The 22,014-nt window shown below is 55.1% G+C and overlaps 1 protein-coding gene across 3 annotated transcripts; it reads right to left on the reverse strand.

Annotated features, from left to right (window-relative positions):
• Window positions 1-411: 411 nt before the first annotated feature.
• Window positions 412-21,802, reverse strand: PLEKHM1 (pleckstrin homology and RUN domain containing M1). Of its 3 annotated transcripts, XM_050985554.1 has the most exons (15): window positions 21,739-21,802; window positions 20,792-21,044; window positions 20,627-20,696; window positions 19,954-20,111; window positions 16,647-16,728; window positions 14,906-15,153; window positions 12,936-13,565; window positions 11,438-11,771; window positions 9,017-9,251; window positions 7,670-8,575; window positions 5,981-6,126; window positions 5,665-5,858; window positions 5,159-5,222; window positions 4,599-4,756; window positions 412-1,165 (listed from the first exon to the last, which is right to left on the reverse strand). In XM_050985554.1, exons 5-15 carry the CDS (start codon window positions 16,686-16,688, stop codon window positions 1,042-1,044), a joined length of 3,081 nt encoding a protein of 1,026 aa, XP_050841511.1. In that variant the 5' UTR covers window positions 16,689-16,728; window positions 19,954-20,111; window positions 20,627-20,696; window positions 20,792-21,044; window positions 21,739-21,802; the 3' UTR covers window positions 412-1,041. The 3 variants fall into 3 exon arrangements, with proteins under 3 accessions (XP_050841511.1, XP_050841512.1, XP_050841509.1); XM_050985555.1 differs by having other exon boundaries at window positions 9,017-9,248; window positions 20,627-21,044; XM_050985552.1 differs by having other exon boundaries at window positions 20,627-21,044.
• Between the last annotated feature and the right edge of the window lie 212 nt (window positions 21,803-22,014).

Here is a 22,014-nt window from a genome sequence, read left to right on the forward strand (position 1 = left end):
TGGGCAGTGGGATGGGGACCCCATTAGGGGGGCCCCATGGGAGCTGCCCTGCCCTGGTTTTTGTTCCCTGCACCCCCGGGAGTTCTGCTGTGTTGGTGGGCACAGCCCAAGTCCTCCAAGCACATGAGTGGTGGGGAAAACAACAATGGGAGAAGCTGACACCAGTGGGGAGCAGCTGGAAAGGAAAATGGGGCAGAGAAAATGGGGAAGGGACCCCCAACCACTTGTCCAAGCTAAACCCTGGAGGATGGAGGATGGGCAAGAAGGATGGGGGATGGGCAGGGAGGATGGAGGACAGAGGACAAGGGACAGGCAGCATTCCCATTCCAATCCTCTTCCCACAGACACTATGTCAGGTTCAAACTGTGATGAGGTCCCCCTGCAGAGAAGCAAACTCAGAAATCGTTTCACTTGTTGTTAAATAGACTTTAATTATCTTTGTGAGGGGAGGGGTTAAAGGAAAATAAAATTTCTCCCGAGGATGAGCAGCAGCAGGCTGGGAGGAGCAGCCTGGCTCTCCCTGGAGGCTACAGCCCTGGCTGGGCTGTCTGAGCGGGAGATGCTCGGGGCACCCACGGTCTCCTTGGGGCATGCAGGTCCCTAAAGGCACAAGTGTCACTTTGTCCTCTCCCTGCGTGGGTCCACCACCCAGAGCAGCCCAGTTGTGCAAAACCCCCATGTAAAAAAATACCAGTTTTCAGTATCCTAAAAAACTAGAGCTTTGAGATCAATGTCAGTTCTCCACACCCTTGATTGGAATTCTGGGATGACACCCTGAAGAGCTGCTGGGCTCCACTGGAAAGGGACATTGGCACCAGGAGGGTGGCAGGGAACAGCACCCGGTTAGTGTGAAGGGGGATGGATTTGTCCAGCCCCTTTCTTTAGCCCTGGGTGGGCAGAAGGTCTCTCTGCAGGGCAGGAGCACCCACCCGACACTGTCCCTGTCCCCAGGGCAGGGCCAGGTGCAGGACAGGCAGGGGGGCTCTGCTCTGTCCCTCCTGCCATCCCCGTTCCCAGGGCAGCGTCGAGGTAAGTGTCAGGCTACAGGCTGGGCTCTGTGCTGGCCTCCAGCTGCCGCTGGTAGCGCTGCCGCCGCTCGCAGCGTGGGCACGCCGGGGCCCGGGCGTGGCAGTCCCGGTGGAAGACGGTTTTGCATTTACTGCACCTGGGAAAAGAAGGAAAAAACGAAACCCACTGTGTTGGGAACGTGAGAACAAAGACCAAACTTCCCCCACTGAGCCAGGTTACACTTCCCCATCCTGGTGTGTTTTGAGCACTTGCTGAGCAGAGCCCCAGCCACGGCTCAGGAGGAGCCTCGAGTGCAGGAGCAGCAGCTGCTTGAGTAGAACATCCACCCCAGCAGCTCCTCATCGACCCCAGCAGCTTCTCATCGACCCCAGCAGTTCCCCATCCACCCCAGCAGCTGCGAGCGGGGCCGGAAGGAGCGTAGTGGGTGCTGCCAATGTGTGAGAGAGAGGGGAGTGAGGCTTGAGCTGAGGTTTGTGCCCTGCTCTACCAGCACCAAGTGCAGCTCGAGGGTGTGACAACACCCACTGCACAACAAACCCCGTGACACCAAACCCTGGATATCCACCCTTGTTTCACTGATCCCTTGACACCAATCTCGTGACACCAAGCCCTGACACTGATCCCTCATCACCAACCCTGTGACAGTATTGCTGTTGGGGACCCTCTGCTTGCCATGGCTGGGGTGGGAGGGCCCACCCTGCCAGCAGGACCTGCATGTGGGGACAGCAGAGCTGCAGGGAAGGGACAGCCAGCCAGGAGGAAGCTGCCCTTGAGCAGGTGGCTCCATGGAGGTGTCAGAGCTCCCTGATCTGGCTCAGCAGCAGCAGGAATGTGACACCCTGTGAAGGACCCCAGCTCAGGCAGGGGTTTCACTGCTCAATCATGAGCAGAAATGTCCCTGCTATGAGAGCTGAGGTCAGTTTTTGGGTTGTGATCCCCAGCTTCTCAGTGGCAGTAAAATGTGGCTCAGCCACATGCCAGCAGGGCAGCCAGATTTACCTTCACTGTGCAAATACCTGGTGTACAATCCATGTGTGAACAGCATGAAACATCTTAATTCCCCAAAAGATGCATGGTACAGAGGCAGAGAAACACCCAGAAGTGCCAGGAAAGGGACCACAGCATCTCAGCTGGGGTGAAATCCTGCTCTGGAGAGGAGCTGCAAACCCTGAGTGACTTGGGACAGGGAAAGGCTCGTGCATGGACAGGCAGGATTGGGATGGAAAATACCCATTCCCCCAGTGGAACACACTTCCATGTGGCCTCTCCAGATCAGCAGCGGTGGCAGCTGCTCCCCAGGCATGGGGGGATTTGGGAACCTGGGTTTTACCCGGTGTGGTAAAGCTAGAATCAGCATCTCCTGCCTCCAGCTCCCCCTGAGCTGCCAGAGCAGGAGAGGGTCCTGAGCTGGCAGGATCATTGTTTGAGGCATTGCAGGCACATCCTGCAGCAAGTGCCGCTGTGACCCGGCGGCCCGGGGCGGGCAGAGGGGCAGGAAGCCGCGTTAGCTCCGCGAGGATGTCGGCTGAGCTGCTTTCCTGCTGCACAACCTCCTCCGGCAGGGTGAGAAAGAAAGACGTCAACAAACTTCAGAGCTCGGCTCCATGGGACACGAGACCTCCGGCCAGCCGCCAGCCAGCTCAGCCCTGCGTGCCAGCGCTTTCCAGAGCCTGGCTGCTCTTTTTCCAGAGAAAATCGGTCCCCTGGGGATGTTGTTGTCCTCAATAATGAGCTCAGTGCTGTCCCTGTGGCAGGGAGGGGAGTGAGCAGCACTGCTCCTCCTCCATGGAAATACTCGCAGCCCTGAACACACGGAGCACCCACGGATCCTGGTATCTGTGGTGTTTTCTGCAGGTTCTGGGTGTTGCTGCTCACTTTTAGGGATAGCCAGGCAAAGTGAGACCACGAAGCCCATGAGCCTGTGAAATCTCTCTGCCAGAATTGTGCTCAATGCCAAATAGGCCAAGACAGCACAAGAGGAAATGGCCTCAAGTTGCCTCAGGGGAGGTTTAGGTTGGATATTATGGAAAATTTCTTCACTGAAATAGTTGTCCAACTCTGGCACAGGCTGCCCAGGCAAATAGGAGTCACTATCCCTGCAGGGATTTAAAAGCCCTGTGGATGTGACACCTGAGGACATGGGTCAGTGGTGGCCTTGGCAGCACTGGGGGAACTGTACTCGATGATCTTACAGAGCTTTTCCAGCCTGAATGATTCCACAATTCTATGGCATAACCATGGAGATGTGGATCTCTCTAGCTACAGTGGAGCAGGCTCCACTGGGCTGGAAGGGTTTGACTTCTTCAGCAAACCCTGATGGGTAGAGGGGATAAGAATTCCCTTCTAGCACCATCCCCATCCTGATTCCAATTTCTATCCAGCTGCTGCACCCTGACCCACAGGTGATCCCACTGCAGGACAGATCCCTCTGCCTGTGAGGAATGGAAGCTCTGTGGGCAGGGGAAGTGAGAGTCAGTATCACCCCTCTCCTGCTGGGAACACCCTCAGCCTCTCCCAGCACATCCCACAGTGCTGCCCCCATCCTCTGCTCCCAGAGCAGCTGTGGCTGCCCCATCCCTGGAAGTGTCCAAGGCAGCTTGGACAGGACTTGGAAGGTGTCTCTGTCCATGGCAGGGGGTGGCACTGGATGGCTTTAAGTTCCCTCCAACCCAAACCATTTCAGTATTCTATGAAATCTGTGCCCACGTGTCCATCCTTCCTTCCATGGCTGTGGAGGGATGTAGGAGAATTCCACTGCTGTTTCCCCTCCCCTTCTGCAGCCCCTGCAAGGGGTCAGCCCGACTCTGAGTGCAAGAGGCAGTGGCCAGATGAGCAAGACAGGGACATGCAGAACCTTCCTCCTCCTCCTCCCTCCAGCCCCTTGGCTGCCCTAGCAGCCAGCAAGGCCTTTGCAGGCTGGCAGCATCTTCAGTGTGCAAAGCCACCTCTCTTGGTGACATCTTGGCTGTCCTGTCTGCGAGGACAGTCTGCTCCTGCCCCAAACAGCCTGGATTTGGTTTGGAGTGCCCTGGAGCTAATGGGTTCCATGAGGACACGGGCATGAAGATGTGGGCATGTGAGGATGAGTCCCACAAGGATGGGGAAACCACAAGGACATGGGCACCATGAGGACACAGGCACCATGAGGATGTGGGCACCACGAGGACATGGCTCCCACAAGAATGTGGGACATGAAGACAGGGCTCCCATGAGTACATGGGCACAATGAGGAGGTGGCTCCCACAAGAATGTAGGAGATGAAGACAGACAGGGCACCCATGAGGATATGGGCACCATGGAGATGTGGCTCCCACAAGGACATGGGCACGTGAGGCTGCCACGAGGACATGGGCACCACAGTATGGTTCCCATGGTTGAGCACATGGCAACCAGAAGGTTTCAGGCATCTCGAGGATGCAGAACCACCTCAGAGCCATTTCTAGTTCCCCCTGTGCCTTGCAAGTGGGGTCTGTGACCAGAACTCAGGGGCCGGCTGGGACTCCTGGCCTCAGGCAGGCTGTGCCCCTGGCTGCAGCAGGACAGGCAGAGGTGGTGAGAACCTCACTCACCTGGTGGTAGTGTCGAACTCGAAGGGGAAGATGATGTCGCTGCTGTTGCAGATCTGGCAGATGAAGCCGCGCTGGGTGCACAGGTCACAGCTGTACACGTGGTGGGACGCAAACTGCAGCAGCGACTGCAGGAAGGTCTCGAAGGTGCCCTCAGCAATCTGGGGGACACAGGGGTCAGCGTCTGCTGTGGCACACCCACCCTTTGGGCTCCACCTGAAGGCAGGGCTGTCCTCCAAAACAACCCCCAGCCCGCAAGCCTGGGATGCAGTGGGACCCTGGACTGCTGAGAGCAGCACCCACAGCCTGCCAGGATGGGGCTCCTGGCTTGGGGATCACTGAAAAACCCAACTGCTGGGAACCTCCTGCTGGAGGAGCAGCACATGGCATGCCTACAGACCCTGATTTTCACCTGGAAAATCCCAACAACTGGGCCAGGGGGCTAGGAGCAGTCTGGTCTAGTGGGAGGTGGAACTGGATGGCAAGGGGTAGGTCTGGGTGGTCTTTAAGGTCCCTTCCAACCCAAACCATTCTGTGATTCTATGACTATACACAGCTCTCACCTGCCTCAGATCAGCCACGCTGTATTTGTGGGGACACTCCAGGAGGTAATGCCTGTGATCAAGCCTGCAAAGAAGCACAGAGAGGAAGGGGGTAGACGGTCTCCACCACACTTCCCAGAGCTTTGGAGCAAGGAGCAACCTCGATGAAGCAGCCTTTTAAAGTGAATCACTGCAGAACCCATTTTCACATCCCAAATCCTGCCACACTGGAAATCATGTGAGAGCATTTCAAAGGGGGGGAAAAAAGAAAATAAATATCTCATCTATTTTGCCAGGTGTTTCCTGTCCAGCCAGAAACTCCTCGGCCAGGAAGGTGTTTCCTGAGTCACAGCTCATTGTGCTGACCCAGCCAACAGATGGATAACTCCTTAGAGCAGATGATATGGAGGGAAAAACCAGCCTGAGCCTTGGCAGCACCACTCCCTGCTCCCACGCTGAATGAGAGGGGGACCAGGAGACCACTGGGGTGCCAAGAGAGGGGAATGTCCCCCCGGGGGGGAGCTCACCGCTTGCTGAGCTCCTTCAGGGCGCCGCTGCGGCACATGATGAGATAATCCCCCAGGAGCTTCAGCTGCTCCCGGCTGCGCAGGATCCGCCCCATCCTCTCCACGTGCTCATAGAGGCTCTCGTTGACCAGCCTCAGGTCAATCAGAGGCTGGTTTCGGATCTGTGTCAGGAACTTCAGGGCCTGCTTGCACACCTGGGGCACAGAGAGAGGGCACAGCTGGACACCGAGCATGGAGCAGCCCCAGAGCCCGGATTGGGCATTGCCAGCCCAGGGAATGCCCAGATAGACCCTGAGGAAGCAGATGCTGGACTCACCCCCCGTTTGGTCAGGTCCCAGTTGTGGATGAGGCGGGAGGGGATCACGCTCTCCTCGTCCTGGTGGCAGCTGTCGCAGTAGTAGAGCCCCGAGAAGGCGCAGAGCTTGGGCCTGGCGAAGGAGAAGCCGATCTGCCTGGAGCAGCCTGCGGGAGCAGGGGGTGACAGGGGACTGCTGCCCACAGCCTCTGCCACCACTGCTGGATGGGGGAGGAACTTCTGGCAGCATGGAATTGAGCAATGAAGTTTTGGGAAAGGGTAGAGACCAACTAAAGCACCTGTAGGATGCTCAGTGCGAGGCCTCCAGCCCCTTCCTCATGAATTTAAGCCTGTGATGGTTCAACTTTTTCTACATAAAAAGGAGGCTGAACTATCTGTGAACACACTTTTATCCATCAAGTGGTTCGATTGTTAGTTTTTTTTTTTTTTTTTTTTAGGAAAAGTGAATTCTGGCAACATCCCAGTGGTTTAAGGAAGAACCTAAATCCCACTTGCTGACCCATCACCCCCACCAGTAGCTTTGCACTATTTTGCCTTCACTCAGCCTTTTTTTTTCTGCTGATGTCACAGGGTACCAAAATCACATCTGCAAAGGATGAGATCAGGATGGATTAACCCACAAATACCTTTATTATAGCAGTGGGGAACCCATCTTGGCTTCCCTATCCCCATCCATCACACTCTGGAATACCTGGAGCTCATCCCCCCAAAATATTCATGGAGATCACATGTTGCTTTCTGAATTAATAAGAAAGACCAGCCTTTATTGCTCATTACTCTGAGATGGAAGGGAACACACTGGGTGTCAGGCTGGGAGGGGGGTGAAAGCAGGGCAGACAGATCCCTAAAGAAAACCTACACAGAAAAACTGGGAATTTGTCTTTTTGGCTTGTGAATTCCAGCTGTGGGGAGGTGGAAGATGCAGGACAGAGCCTGGAAGGGAAGGCAGAGACCAAATAGACCAGAAAAAAAATTATATAAGAAAAGGAGAGAGCTTAAAAGAAAAATCCCAACCTGCTGGAGGGTACAAGAAATATAATTGAAGCAAGAGAGAAATTTGAAATTTAATTAACTTAGCAAGGTAAAGAGCAAATTACAGCTTCTGTGGAGGTCAGTGAAGGTGCCACCAGAATCTCCCTGTGTGCTGAGAGGCGTCAGGTGAAGGGTAAATGATTGTTTTGCAAAATCAGCCCGTCACACCCATGGCAATCCCCGCTCCCGTGCTGCCTTACTGGAAAAACTGCTGCAGATTGTGCTTGCCCCACAGGCTAGGGCCTCAAAATGCCCAGGAAGAGAGCCCTGAGCTTCCTGATCTACCTAAGGTGGCTTCAAACCCAGTTTCCCATTGTCTGTTCCAAAAAGCATCTCTAAATGGGAGCCCAGTAACGTCCCAGTTGGAATGGGCTGGGGTGGGATGGGGGCTCAGTATGGGGGGGGCTTGCCCTGTGCCCACAGGACATCAAAGGTGCCCTGACTGGGCACATGAAGCCCCACCAAGGAGATCTTGTACTGCTGGGATTCCTGGGAAAACAGAGTAGCTGCAGCTGCCCCATCCCTGGGGGTGCCCAAGACCAGCTTGGACAGAGCTTGGAGCACCCTGTAATAGTGGAAGGTCCCTGTCCATGGCAGGGGGTGGCACTCGGGGGTGCTTTAGAGTCCTTCCAACCCAAACCATTCCATGGTTTGTACCTGCACAGATGAAGCTCTGGGAGTCCAGGCCCTTCTCCATGGGGATGGCCACCAGGTACTGCAACAAGAAGCCATTTTCCTTCACGATGTTCTTCAGGACCACCTGGGAGTGCCCATCCAAGCTGCCCCCCAGGGTTAGTGCCTCCTCAGCACCCTCCAGGTAGGACATGAGCACCTCTCGGACCAGCTCCCGCCACGAGGCCGCCTCCTCCGCGCTCTCAGCCTGCAGCTTCAGCACAGCCTTGGAGGTGATCACCTTGAAGAAGGAGGGTCCCCCCAGGCTGGTGTCTGGAAGGATGTCCTGGATGGTCTCTATGCCGTAACTGTTGCTTAAAATTTTGTCATTGTTTCTGATTTTAAAGCACTTCAGAGTTTCTAGAGATAGGGAAAAAATAAATGGGACCCAGGTTTTGTCCACGTCCATGTACAGAACAGCCTCTTTGATGGCATCCAGCTCTGCTTCTGGAGCTGCACTCCAGTCCAAGCTGTTCCCAGGCACATCACTGTACTGGAGAGCACTGGAGTCGCCCTGGACGGGCTGGGCTTCGCCTCCATCCTCGGAATACTCCAGAGTCTCCCAGTCCTCCTCCTCCAGCTGCGGCCGGCACTTGCGCAGCGCCTCGCGGATCCTGTCCAGCCAGTCCTCGGCCTCGTCCTGGGAAGGCGCTCGCAGGAAGAGCTTTTTGCCCAGGAACACCAGCTCGAAGCGGCCGTCGGGGTGGGTCAGCGCCAGGGACTCACAGCGCAGCAGGGAGAAGGTCTCCACACAGACCCGCTCCTCGTGGTCCAGGAAGAGCCGCAGCTCCAGCGGGGATAGCTCGCAGGAAAACTCCTTCCAAATCCCCATGGCTCCTCGCCGCTCCAGGCTGCCCAGCTTCAGCAGCCCACGGAAAGGGTTGGAGAGACCTGGGACAAGAGATGGCTCAGTTTGAGTGAGAGAGGGGAAGCTAGTGGGGAGAGAAAAGCCAAGAGGGGCTCAAAGCAAGCACCCAGAGGTGTGGCAGGTATGACAGCCAGCACTGGTACATGGTGGGCTGGGGCAGGAGCTGACAGGACCTTGGTCTCCATCATTGTCCACCTGCACTTGGGTTTCTGTCCCCTGAATTTGGGTTTTGAGGCTGGGAACAAGTGGGATAAAGGAAAGGTGTCCCACAGGGTGGACAAACACTCTCCCACTAAAATGCTTTCCATCAGAGCTTCCCTGGGCTCAGCAATGCCTTGGGAAGCTGCTCCACTGCCTTCAGTAGCTCCCAGTGCTGCCATCAGCTCCCACCAGCCAACAGCGCTCCCCAGCCAGCCCATCCCCACCCAAAGCAACCCCCGAGGGCAGCAGGAGGTGGCTCATACCCATCTGCCTGCGGTGCACCACGCTGAAGCCCTTCTGCTCCCGCTCTGGGGACATTTTGGGCTTCCCAGTGTCTGAGGATGGCACTGAGAGCCTCTCCAAGTCCAGAGCACTGATGAGCCCTGGGGCTGGCCCCTCGCTGTCCCCCTCTGGCCCGAAGCCGTTGGTGTCAGCCGTGCTCCTGCTGCTCTCTCCCAGGGAAGGTCTGTAGAAATCATCTTCTGAGATCCAGCTCTTCTGTTAAAAAAGGAAATATTATGAATTATTAAGCTCATCCAACACCCTGTGCCCCTCTAACACACACATCCTCAGCAACCCCTCCTCAGGGGCTGCTCCTGCACAGCCCAAATCCCAGGCACTGATGTGTGGATTTAATGGAAGGTGTCCCTGCTCATGGCAGGAGGTTGGGAATGAGATGAGTTTTAAGGTCCCTTCCTTCCCAAACCATTCCATGACTGTCTGATTTTCTGCTAGACGTTCCCAGGTGGATAGTTCCCCGGCTCCCTCCAGTCAGGGAATGATCCATGGAATTGTGTCAACAGCTGGAAAATACTGGGATTGTATTCTGGTGGGATAATGAAGTCCAAAATTCATCTGTTCTCTCCCCCTAAAACCACTCTGGAAGGAGAGCACATTCCCTGCAGTGACCATAGGTCCATGGGGTTTTACTGATGGGGGTGAAATTCCAGCCCTGCCATGGAAGGGCATAAGCTGGAGCAGCAGCACCAGGAAGAACAGAGATGGGGAGAGGCACAGAGATGTCCAGGGTGAAATAGAGACCTATTGCTCACAAGAGGGTGCTACAGGGGCCTGGGTTGTGCAAGGGAAAAATAAGGCAGGGAAAGCAGAAGAAGCCTCTGTCTGCACGTGCCAGGAGGGGATGAGATCCATGAGCTGAAAAAATAAGTGGCTGTAGCTTCTCCAGGAGCTTTTCTGGTTACAATAATCCCAGAATCATTAAGGGAGAAAAGCCCTTCAAGTCCCACCTGTGCCCAATCCCCACCTTGGCAGCCAGACCAGGGCATTGGGTGCCATGTCCAGGCATTCCTTGGACACCTCCAGGGATGGGACTCCACCACTTCCCTGGGCAGCCCCTTCCAATGCCTGACCACTCTTTCAGTGAAGAAATTCCTCCTGAAAGGAGCAAGGTTCTGGGACAAGGCCCCTGAGCAAACACCAGGAAAAAACAACCCAGCTCAGTGCCTTGGCACAAGGGAGCAGCATTCCTAGACCCTTCCTGGGCTGCATCCCAACAGGAATGTCCTTTTAACTCCCCTCTGCAGCCTCCCAAGTGCCTTTTATTTTGAATAACAACCAAAGTGACAGCAGAAGAGCTGTCACCACCCTTTGGGGAGGATCAGGGTGGCAGCTCCTGGATTACTCCTGGGGCAGGAATGCAGGTTGCTCCATGAGTCATGGAGAGCAGGGGGAATTTCCTGTTGACACAGTATGTTATACATAGATTAGGTCAAACTGGCTCTGGGCCACGAGGAAGCAGCGGAAACGGGATAAGCGGGAGGGAACCGAGAGCAGCAGAGAGCAAAAGGAGAAATGGTCTGGGGGGGTGTGAGGGACATCCTACCCTCACCAGCATGGAAAGGATGGGAACCAGCATGGAAACAATGGGAACCAGGATGGAACAGTCAGTAAGGAGTTAGGACAGGGCTGTTCAAAGAGTTTCCTACAAGCAGAGGCCAGTGGATGTAGATCAGCTCCCAGTGGCAGCAGGGGAAATCCGCTGCTGCTCAAGACCAACACCCGGGAATGCCATCCCACTCTGGGAACAGATGTGCTGCAGCAGGATTTTCCTACTGGGAAACTAGTTTGTTTCCTGTCCAGTCAACCCTTTTCCCTCCTCTTACGTGGCCCACAAATGAAGAAAGTCCCCATGAGAACCTCAACTCTGGGGCTGTTTTATCGCTTGCACACAGCCCACAGCCAGATTTGTGCAAGAGCTCATCCCTCTCCAGATATCCCTAACAAACCCAAAACTTCCTGCAGCAGCTGCTCCTGGAGAGGGATGACTGACAGGCCAGGCAGGGCTTCAAAAGCTTTGGTGCCTCTTTCACCAGGGAACACAGACTTTGATCCAGTTTCTCCTGAGGCAGCTGCATGGCCACAGGTCCACGGGTGGGAATCATCACTGATAACCACGTGGGAGCAGCATGGAAGATGGGAGTTTGGAGAAATCTATCCATGGAAGTGTCCAAGGCCAGGCTGGATGGGGCTTGGAGCAACCTGGTCTAGCAGAAGGTGTCCCCGCCCATGGCAGGGATGAACTTTAAGTCCCTTCCAACCCAAACCATTCTGGGATTCCCTGATCCTAGAAAAGCAGTGCCTATTGGAGCTGTCCCCAGTTTTTTTCCCTTTCCCACAGGACACAGACCCAAGGAGATGGGAAGGGAGGGAGCTGTAGCACGTACCGGACACCCCGGCAGGGGAGAGAGCAGCTGCTGGGCCGTGGGGGTGCGCACAGCCTGGCTCCCCTCGCTGCCACTGCTGCTGGCTCTGCCCAGACCCTCCCGAGGGGCCGGAGCTCTGGAGGTGCTGCTGCCATCTCTGTCACTATGCCCGGGGGGCGCGGGGGCTGCTGTCCCAGCAGAGGTGTCCCTGCTGGGGGGAGGCTCCTGCTGCGCTCCGTGGGACGGTGCCGAGGGGCCTGGGGGTGGCCAGGGGGAGCAGCCGAGCACGCTGGGGAGAAACCGTCCCTCCGGGGCATCGGGGCTGGGCCTGGCCTTGCTGAACTCAGACAGCACCCTTGAAATGGAAAAGTGAACGGTTTGAGGGCAGCTCAATAACAAAACCTATGAACCCCTGCCCCGTTATTGAAAGTTGTAACCGTGTAAAAAGGGTTCAGTGTCACTGCTGGCATCTGTTGGATGGCAGCATGGTGTGGCTGGAGAATCCCAGTGATGCCAACAGAAAAATGTGAGATTTGTGCCCCACAGAGCAGCGCCAGCTCTATGGCATGGAGCAGGACTCTGCCTGTGAAGGGAGCATTTTCCAATTACATCCATGAATGGGGTTTAATTTGGTGGACATAGGGACAGCACTGGGTGCTCCCCACAGCCCCAACCCCATGTACAGCTCCTGGACATGAATCCAGCCTTAGACCATATGCCAAATTCCAACTGTTTTCATTAATGAGCAATTAACAGTGGAGCCTGGCCAGAGGATTGGCTGTTCCCGTGGTCCCACTCTGCTGCCAGCCCAAGATTAAAACTCAAAGGAGCGTCTCCATCACGAGTTTAATCCAATCAAGGCAGGGTCTTCTAGGATCATTGGAAGACGCAAAATCCTGGAAGTAGGGAATGATGATGTTATAGATGGGGAAGCAGAGTCTGCAGCTCCAACTCTTCCTGAAGATTGGGAAGAGGCATCACCCCGAGGCTCGGCTTCCTCAGAGTCACACTCTAAAGGTGACAGGCAAAATATTTACTGATTACTCAGAGCTTATATAACCCTGGAAATCTTTGTGCTTGATGCTTGGCAGGGATAAATCACAAGGATGACAAACCAACAACCTCCCTCTCTGAATGATTTGCCGAAGCCGCAAATTACAACCATTCCCTGTGACCAAACTCGTTTCTTTCCCCCTGTGGAAAGCCCTGGAGCATCCCCCCGGTGTACTCCAGGAAGATGTGACATTCCTAAAACCAGGGAGCAGCATTTTTCTGACATTTCTGCCCTGGTAAAGAGGACACACACACACTTCAGTGACTATAAGCTCATCTGCACTGGCAGCAGGGTCTCAGCAAGCCGTGCTGAGCGGCTCATGCAAAGAACAAAAACTCCTTCCAGAAAAGAAAAAGAGCTTGTCAAAGACAAACAGGGAGAAAGACTTCCTGCCTAGAGAGAGAAAATAATAAGAGCCCAGAGAGGGTCAAAAATCTCTTTGGAGAGATGTGGGGAGAGACTCACTCCTGCAGGGACCTGTCCAGGTCCTCGGCGGTGGCTGTGCCCAGGTCGGAGTCGCAGGACAGCGGCTCCTCGGCGTGCTCGGGGCTGCGGGCGCACGGCGCCGGGGGGAGGCTGTCGGAGCCCAGGCTGGACGAGAGCTGGGACGAGCTCGTGGTGTTCAGGCTCAGCGAGGACGATGTGAGCTTGATCTTGCTGCTGGCTTTGCTGATAGGCAGGACAGGGGCTTGGATCTCGATCTCATCGGACCCCGAGGACTGGGAGATGGAGCCCAGCGATGCCTTCCTGCGGGGTTCAGAAGACGTGAGGGGCTCCAGCAGCTCAGATACAGGACACAGACCCGACAGGGACAGCGGGGTGATGGTCCACTCATTCAGAACTGCTGACTTGTAGGAGAGCTCGAAGGTTAAGGAAGATAAACCCTGCAAGTAGCAGAGGAGAAACTCGCACTCCTCGGCGTCCAGGAGCACGGCTGGGGCTTGGTAGTACTCGAGCAGGCGGGCCCGGTCCTGCAGCAGCAGCTTCAGGTAACACTCCATGAGGCCATCGTTCAGTGCCAGCCGCAGCCAGGCCCGGCAGCGCCCCACGTCCGTGTTGATAAACATCAGCTGCTCCAGCTCCGAGACAATATTCCTGGGAAAAGAGGAAAAAGAACAGAACAGGAATGAGTGGTTCTGTTTTGGTCCATTGTGGGATGCAGGAGGGCCAGAACCTTCATCAGACACTGTCCAACCTGCTCTGCTACAGGGAGTTTAGGAGTTGGGATAAAACAAGCTGTGGGAAATCTCTCTCCTTCATGGAAAGTGTGGTTTTCCATGGAGGCAAATGGCTCCTGAATGACCCAAACTAAATATGTTGGTAAGGATCCCGGATAGCCCTGCAGTGCCTTTGGCTGACCATCCTCTCTGACTGGAGGCATCTCCCACCCATTGCTTGCACTGAATGATGCAGGGAATTCCTGCTGCCCTTGTCTGTTTGTGGGGTTTGTGCTGGCTGAATCCTCCTTGGTGACAACCATGTGTCTAAATTCTCACTTCAAATTTAAAAGCAGTCAAAACACACTGAAAAGTGTTGTGGCAGCCCCAAAAAACCAACCTGACTGGGGCTGAGCTCAAGTAATCCCAAACTCCTGAATTCAGCTCCTCTTCCCTAAAATCCAACAGCGACACCATGCTCCCTGATCCTCCCTGCTCCCAGCTCACTCACACACCTCAAAAATCAGAGCAAAGGTTTTGTAAGACTTCTTTCCTAATCTGTTTCTCAAGACAGAAGAAAAAACCTTCAAAGGGTACAAAAATATCCCCCCTAGCATGTGAAAGAGTTATTTTCATCTGCTCTTTCATAATTGAGGAGTTGGTGATGGAGCTGGATGAGGCTTTCAGAACGATTTGTGTGTGGGCTGTTATTTACTATGTGTGAACTTGACTTTGGGAGTGGCTAGAAAAATCCAGTAAACAGTGATCACTCAGGAGAGACCTCCTTAAAGGCTGGTTGGGACATGGGGAAACGGGGCCAACCAGTCCCAGCAGATCCAGGCCAGGAGAGAGCTCAGATCCTGTGTTGTGCATAAGCAGCCACTGCTGGAGACCAGTGTGGTCACTGGGGCTCCACTGGGCCCAAAAATCCAGCATGGCACCCAGGAATAAATAAGAAAGGGGTGTGTCTTCAGTTTCAATCCTCAACTTTTTGGGGACATTAGCTCACCCCCAGCACACGCTGAGCAGGGATGTGGGGGCTCAGCCCCTCTTGGCAGTGCAGGGGCTTCATTGCTATTTCCATCTCCCAGGGTCCTGGGCAGGGACCCCAAAGCCCCATGTAAGCATGCTTCCCTGCAGCTGAGGGGACTGAGCATACAGATGGGGAGAAACATATCTGTCCATCGATCCATCCTCCTCATTCCCTGAATCTGACAGCACCAAAAGAAGGAATAAACCTGAGCCCGTGAATCCCTGCCAGCAGCAAGAACCGCTCACCGATGCGTGATGCTCTTCAGCAGGCCCCAAAAGACTGGCTGGGGAAGGGGGCCCCGACCCCCTGATTTCTTCCCTTTCCCCCCACTCTCTGCCTTGATGTGCTTTGCCTTCAGGCCGTGCACAAACACAGCTTCCAGGGCACTGCAGAGCGTGTTGGCGTTGCTGTCATCGCTGGTGACCACAGCGTCTGAGCTCACGTACTGCTTCTGCAGAGCCTTGATGGCATTCACCAGTTGCTTCTTGATCAGCTGCAAGACAGGAGGTGCAGGTTTGGATTATAAAAGTGAAATTATTAGGAAGGATTTAATGTATAAGAGCTCAAAAAGAAATAAGGCTTATCCACAGTGAAGCACCACAGGACTCCTTCCTCATCCTCACTCTTTGGAGTGGCTGAACCGGTCCAGCTGGGGACTCACACTCCTGTCATCTGGCTTATTTTGTCATAAAAATAATAATTTATGCAATTTTGTCTGGTGTTTCAGAACTGGAGTTGCCTTTAGAGTGTGTGGTGCTTCCTCTGCAGACAGAAACTGGCTTAAGGGGATGGGGAAAAAGAAATCGGTTCTTTCCAGAAGCTCTCTTGGGGAAAACATGAGGATTAAGTATGGGTGAGAAAGGAGAAACTCAGAGGAGGGAATGGATCCCCTGAGCTCGTGCAGGTCAGCCCAAGCAGCATGTGACATGTGACACAGGACTGCCAGCAGAAATCAAAGCCATCGACCTCACTGGCTGTGCTGGGTAAACAGTCAGGGGACGGGCCCCAAAACAGCGGGGTTTGGAAGGACATCGGGGTTCAGCTGCTGCCCTCAGAGAGACTCAGTGGGTTCTGGGATGTGGGAATTTTGCTTTCCAGCAGCTTTACTTCCTCTTCCACCAGTCAAAAGCAGCAAGTTGGATGAATTTAGCAATTTCACACCAGGGAAAAGATTTTTCCTAAAGCAGCTGAGCCTGGATATCTCAACTGATCATTATTTTATCTTTATTTTAAATCAAGGTTGTGTTTCCCAGCAGGCACTTGGAAAACACCACAAATTCCTCCTCAAATTCCAACCAAACTATCCATGCTTCAGCACCACACAGCATTTCCAGCAAATGCTGAATATTCCCTGAGCAGGGCTCTGCACATTTTAACTCCAGCCTGGGTTGGCTTGCACAAACCCATATTAAATTTCCAGTCTGGGATATTTTTTTCAGCATCTAAATAAGATTCCCAGCAGGTGTAGCTCAATGACATCAGCCAGGGAAGTGTGTCCCTTATTTGGGGTGCTGTTTTCCAGCTTTTTCAGCCGTGCCCCAGGTCTGTTGCTCCATGGAAAGAGCACTGAGGGCTGAGAAGAATAAAGAGCGCAGATGCTTTTATCAGTCACGCATGGATTCATCCACGGGAGGAACAAAACACTTGGTTTAACTGTTGATGTTGGATTTTGCTTGTTGAATGTGTTTAGACTCCCAAAGTTGGGTAAAGAGACCCCAGACTGGGGGGGACACAACATTTCTTCATCCAGGTATCAGAGCTGAGCACCTTCCCTGCCCCACATCAGGTCTTGCAAAGGCCAAGGTGTGAATTAAGCCCTTATTTCCTTTAATCCCCTAACCGAGACAAACCATCAAGGATCCCTTTCCAATCCCAGTATAAACCATCCTAATCCCAGCTGGCAGCACCCACAAGTCCTACCTGTCCCCAGCAGTACCTGGAGCTGCACTGGGAGCTGTCTGGGGAGCACTGAGGGCTCTGGCTCACCTGGATGGCTTCCTTGGGGTCCTCGGGGTGGCTGGAATGCATTTCTGCTGCTGCTGCTCCCCACGCTGCCTTCACATGTCACCTGTGGGACAAGGAGGGCATGGCTGAGGACCCAGGGGTTCCACCCCACTCACCTGCCAGGGGAAGGGCTCCTGGTGCCACCCACAAGAGATGGATCCTAGCCTGAGGCATGCTGCAGGTGCTCATGGCCAGGACACTGTGGGATCTGAGCTGGGAGTGACTGACATGGAAAGGTAATGTGATTACAGGGACAATGCCTGGGGACACTTCCCAGGGACCAGGAGAGTTTCAGGCAAAATAGAGCATGGCCAAGAGACCAGGAGGGAGTAATGAACCCCAGTGAGGGCCCTCAGGCAACCCCCAGGCAGGTCTGGCCAGCAGTGCCACAGGCATGGCCAGGGACTGCTCCCCTTGTCCCTGTGTCACCTGGGATGCCTAAGCCTGGAAAAGGCACCCAAAATCCAAGTGGGAGTGGCATTAGGTGGTCTGGACAACAGGTGTCACCCTCCAGCAGAGCCTGGGGAGAGGTGACAGCAGTTCAGCTCTCTGTCACATGCCAGAGGAGTGATGCTGCTCCAAACCCTATCAGCACAGAGCTGTCTGGGGAGATGGGAAAGAATCATAGAATGCCAGGATGGTTTGGGTTGGGTTGGGAAGGGACCTTAAAGCCCATCCACTGCCACCTCTACCATGGCAGGGACACCCTCCACTATCCCAGGCTGCTCCAAGCCTCATCCAACCTGGCCTTGGACATTGCCAGGGATCCAGGGGCAGCCCCAGCTGCTCTGGGCACCCTGTGCCAGGGCCTGCCCACCCTCCCAGGAGGAATTTATTGCCAATATCCAGTCTGAATCTCCATTTCTAGTTTAAACCCATTCTCCCTTGTCCTGTCACTGTCTGCCCATGTAAAGTCCCTCTCCAGACTTTTTAAAAGCCCCTCTAAGTACTGGAAGGCTTTGGGCTCTCCATAAGGCAGATGAACCTCAGCATCTCCCCATGCTGGGAGGTGCCAGGGCTGCTCTGCTGCTTTGCGGGGAGACAGAGAAAAAACAGCATCCTCTGATATGGAAAACCCTGCCAAGACCTGATCTGAACAGTCTGGGCAGCCTGGCCAGGTCAGCTGCCACTGCAGGGACAACAAGGGACCTTTGACTTCTGACCCTTGGCTTCCTGCCCTGCTCCTCCCTCAGGGCCGTCTGTGAAACCCAGCTGTGCCTGAAGCCTCTGAGCAGAACATGTGGTGTCAGAAGGACACCCATGGCACAGCTGGATCCCTCTGCAAAAAAAAGCTGGATCCCACTGCAAACACAGCTGGATCCCTCACCAGGCACAGCAGGGCCTGGCACAAAGAGGGGTCTGAGGACTGCTCCAGCCCCTATGACTGTTCACAGCTTCATAAGGATATGAGGGGCTGGAGAAGGAATTTATTTATAGAACCCCAAAATGGTTTGGGCTGAAGGGACCTTAAGGACCATCCAGTCTCACCCCCTGCCATGGGCAGGGACACCTTCCACTATCCCAGGCTGCTCCAAGCCCTGTCCAACCTGGCCTTGGACACTTCCAGGGATCCAGAGGCAGCCACAGCTGCTCTGGCACCCTGTGCCATGGACTCACCAGCCTCACAGGAGGAATTTCTTCCTAATATCCCATCCAATCTTCTCCTCTGTCAGTGTGAAACCATTCCACCTTGTCCTATCAAACTATTCCCTTAAGGTGGAATCACTTGCCATCCAAATGGAGAAGGAGAGCCCAGCTGTTGGCCACAGGGCTGGATCTGCCCTGATGTGGCACTGATGTGTCAGATTTTATTTCCAAGCCAACACAAAATCCCCAGAGCTTTCTCTGAGCAGAGCTGTCAGCATCAACCTGCCCCTCTCCTGCCAGGCCTGGGCAGAACCATGGTTTGCTGAGCAGCTCCTCCATGACCACAGCCAGTCCTGAAGGCAGCACTGTCCACATCAGGAGCAGTTTTTAAATCCAGAGTGGCCCAAATCTGCAGTGGCCCAAACCCAGAGTAGCTCAAAGTCTGGAGCAGCCCAAATCCAAACATCCCAGACCTGGCACATCCCAGACCCAAAGCATCCTGTGCAGGTACCACAGCGGCTGGCCCTGCTGCGAGCAGTAGGACAAGAACTCCTTGGGGCCAAACCCAGACAGATCCTCAATGTTTCCAGGGTTCACAGATGATTTCAGAGAAAATGAAACTGTTTTTGCTGTGGCTTGTCATGAGATTTCCTCTCCTTGTGTTGCAACACAGAAATGGGGGAGCACAGGAAAGTTAACCCTGGCTCAGGGGCTTCTGGGGGATTGGGGAAGTGAGGGGCTCCAAGGAATGCAGGGAGCCACTCCCATCTCTGCCTCCATCCTGGGAGGCTCCAGCTCCTCAGGGCTGGGCAGCCTCTGCCCCTTTCCCCACCACCTCCTGCTACAAGAGGTGGGGGATGTGCCTCTTGTCCTCACCACCCTGAGGACAAGAGGTACATCCCCCTGGGACAATGAAGGTGGGAGACACAAGGATGGGAAATCCAAGGATGGGAAATCCAAGGTGAGAGGAGATCCAGGTGTGGAAGAAGACTCAAGGCTGAGAGACCTGAGGATGAGACCTGAGGGTGGGAGACTTGAGGAGGGGCACAGGGTGGCATTTCTCATGCCCAGGGAGACAGCAAAGGTGTTCCAGCTCCAGGACCACCCTGGAGTCCTTGGCTGGTCACAGGGAAAGAGGTGACAGCACAGGTTTTTCAAAGACTTAAGTTTTACAAAGTGAGAGTTATTCCCCCAAAACACTCTCCTTTGCCAGCATCACTTCTCCCAGAAGGAGATGAGAGCCTGCAGGAGGAGAGAGCTGAGGAGGACAACCCACCATCTTCACCATGGGACTCTCCACTCCCACTGTGACCAGTCCAACCAGTTTATTCCAGTGCCACAAATGCACACGACACCACTTTTGTGGGACAGCATTTTCCTGAATAACGAGTGCAAGGATGCATCTCTGAGGAGAATTTCACCAAACAATTTTGTTTCTTAGGTGAAACACAAGGGAATTGGAACAGGGCACTGGGTCTAGAAAGACCTAGAGGGCTCTGGAGCACTTCCAGGCAGATCCTGGAAAGCCATGGTTGTTCCTTGTGATCTTGGAAGATAAGAGAAGGGATGGATGTGCAAACACAGAGACAAGCAGAGCTACAGCAGAGAAAGCCCACCAGGTTTCCCAGCAGTTACCACCCCGGGGTGAAACAGGGAAAGGCAAACAGGTGAGGAACAACCGCAGGCACAGAGTCTGACCTACCCAGGAGAAGAGTCACAGTGCAAGGCCAGAGCTGCTGATTTCCCAAACTGCTGCAAACCAGCCAGATTCTTTGGGAACAGCTGGAATCAAGGTTCATACCAGCAGAGCTGAGCCTCTGTCCCAGAGCTTGGCTCCTCAGTCTCCCAAGAAGCGACGCTCTGTGAGATATAAATAAACAGCAGGTCACTGCCTGTGCTCTGGGATGGAAAACAACAGCCCACGATGGCAGCGTGAGGGTGACTCAAGGCCTGAACACAGAGCCAGTCATTTTCCAAGCACGAGTGCTGTGCCAGTCACCCTCTGCCCTGGGGACATGGGGGCTCTGATGGCACAGTGGGTCCAAGGGCTGCTGTGGGATCAGCCCTCTCCTCTGACACAACTCCTGCTTTCCACCCAGAGCTGAGTGCAAGCTGGGCTCAGACAAACTCAGGAGCAGGAAAGCCAGTGGCATGGCATGGGGACTGGCTGGTTGGAGGACAAAACCCCTGGGAACAGCTCAGCAAGGGTTAGGACAGGACAGAGCCCCAGCAGGACCATCATAGTCCGACTTTGGCTCCTTCCCTGTGCCCAGCCTGATGTAGCAGTGCTGTGATTCCCATGGCAGGAATACAGGCATGGAGTGAGTAACGGGGCCATCACACCACCCTCATCCCTACTGGCACAGCTGACAAACCTGGTGGTGGCTGGAGAAGTGTCACCTCCGATGCACCTGTCTAGCTTCTGCCCTGCAGATCCCAGGAGCACTGGGGGAGGAAGAGCAGCCACTGAGCTCCCAGGCTGGGCGGTGACACTGTGCTTCCCAAACACTCCAAACTGGGAATTTCCTTCAGCCTAATACCTGCTCCTGCACCAGGCTACAATTTGCTGGAGCCGCAGGGAGAGCTGGGGTTGGTTTTCCACAGCACTGGAGCCACCGTGCATGGGCCAAACAGATTGTGAAAGCCCCAGCGTGTTGAGGCAAGATGTTCCCAGGTTTCTATTCCCAGTTTTTGTGTTGCTTTGGGTTGCCAGCACTGGAGTTTCCCGTGGATGTTCCTGGTGTCATCCAGCTGGGTGGGCAGCTCGCATCCCTTGGCAGGGGATGACAGTGGCTGTGAGGAAGGCAGGGAGGAAAGGGCTTTTTAATCTCTGTGTTTTACACAAGAAAGACCTTGTTTGCAACTGCTCATTTGATGCGAGAAAATGTGATTTACTGAGAATATAACACCTGATAAATCAGGGAAAGCTGAAAGGATCCCACAGGTGCTGGGATCTCTGGCTGGTGGGAGGAACAGGCCGAGAGATCTGGGGTGTCAGCACTCCTGGGGGTGAACTGAGGACCAAACACCAACCCCCAGTGGGGCCCCTTGGAAAGGCACATCTGACCCGCTGTGCCCCCATGGGGGACACGGAGAAGAGGAATGAGAGGCCGAGGCTGCTGGCTGGGCAGCGCAGCCCAGGCGTGCGGGGCCTGCCACGCGCGGGCCGGGGGCGGCCGTGGGGGCATCCGGGCGGCCGGGGAGGGATCAGGGCCTGACCCGGCGTGCGGAGCTGGGGGAGCAGCGCTCGCCTGCAGCCCTGCACTCCCTGCCAGAGCCCGAGGCCCGCACCGCGGCTGACCCCAGCACCCCGTACCCCTCCATAAACCCCGCCACTCTGCACCCCCAGCGCCCCGCCGCGCACGGCGCTCATCCACCGCACCCCCTGGCAATCCCGCAGCCCACGGGCCGCGCTCACCCCGCACCTCCTTTCAGGCCCCTCAGGCCCCACCGGCCCCGGTACTCCCGACCCCCCCACCCCGCTCACCGGCTCCGCGGCTCCGGCCGGGAAACACGGAAGTGCCGGGAACGCGCACGCCCCGCCCATAATGACATCATCACATGGAGGGCGGAACCTGTAGTGCCAGACCACGCCCCGCAAGCACCGCGCGAGCCGCGCCCGGGAACCCGGACACGGCTGGACACACAGTTGGGCACAGCTGGACACATGGACACACCGGGACACGCAGCTGGACACACAGCTGGACACATGGACAAGTCAGGACACACAGCTGGAAACATGAACACACTGGGACGCACACCT

Source organism: Serinus canaria, chromosome 27, assembly GCF_022539315.1.
Source record: "Serinus canaria isolate serCan28SL12 chromosome 27, serCan2020, whole genome shotgun sequence".
NCBI lineage: Eukaryota > Metazoa > Chordata > Aves > Passeriformes > Fringillidae > Serinus > Serinus canaria.

What these genes read in the sequence shown, in the direction of transcription:
- PLEKHM1 (XM_050985554.1), bottom strand. Translation starts at nt 16,688, where the DNA reads ATGCATTCCAGCCACCCCGAGGACCCCAAGGAAGCCATCCAG. An exon ending in GGTGCACCGCAGGCAGATGG is followed by an intron (nt 8,576 to 9,016) that starts GTATGAGCCACC and finishes CTCTTGTCCCAG; the next exon opens with GTCTCTCCAACCCTTTCCGT. An exon ending in GGGACCTGACCAAACGGGGG is followed by an intron (nt 5,859 to 5,980) that starts GTGAGTCCAGCA and finishes TCTGTGCCCCAG; the next exon opens with GTGTGCAAGCAGGCCCTGAA.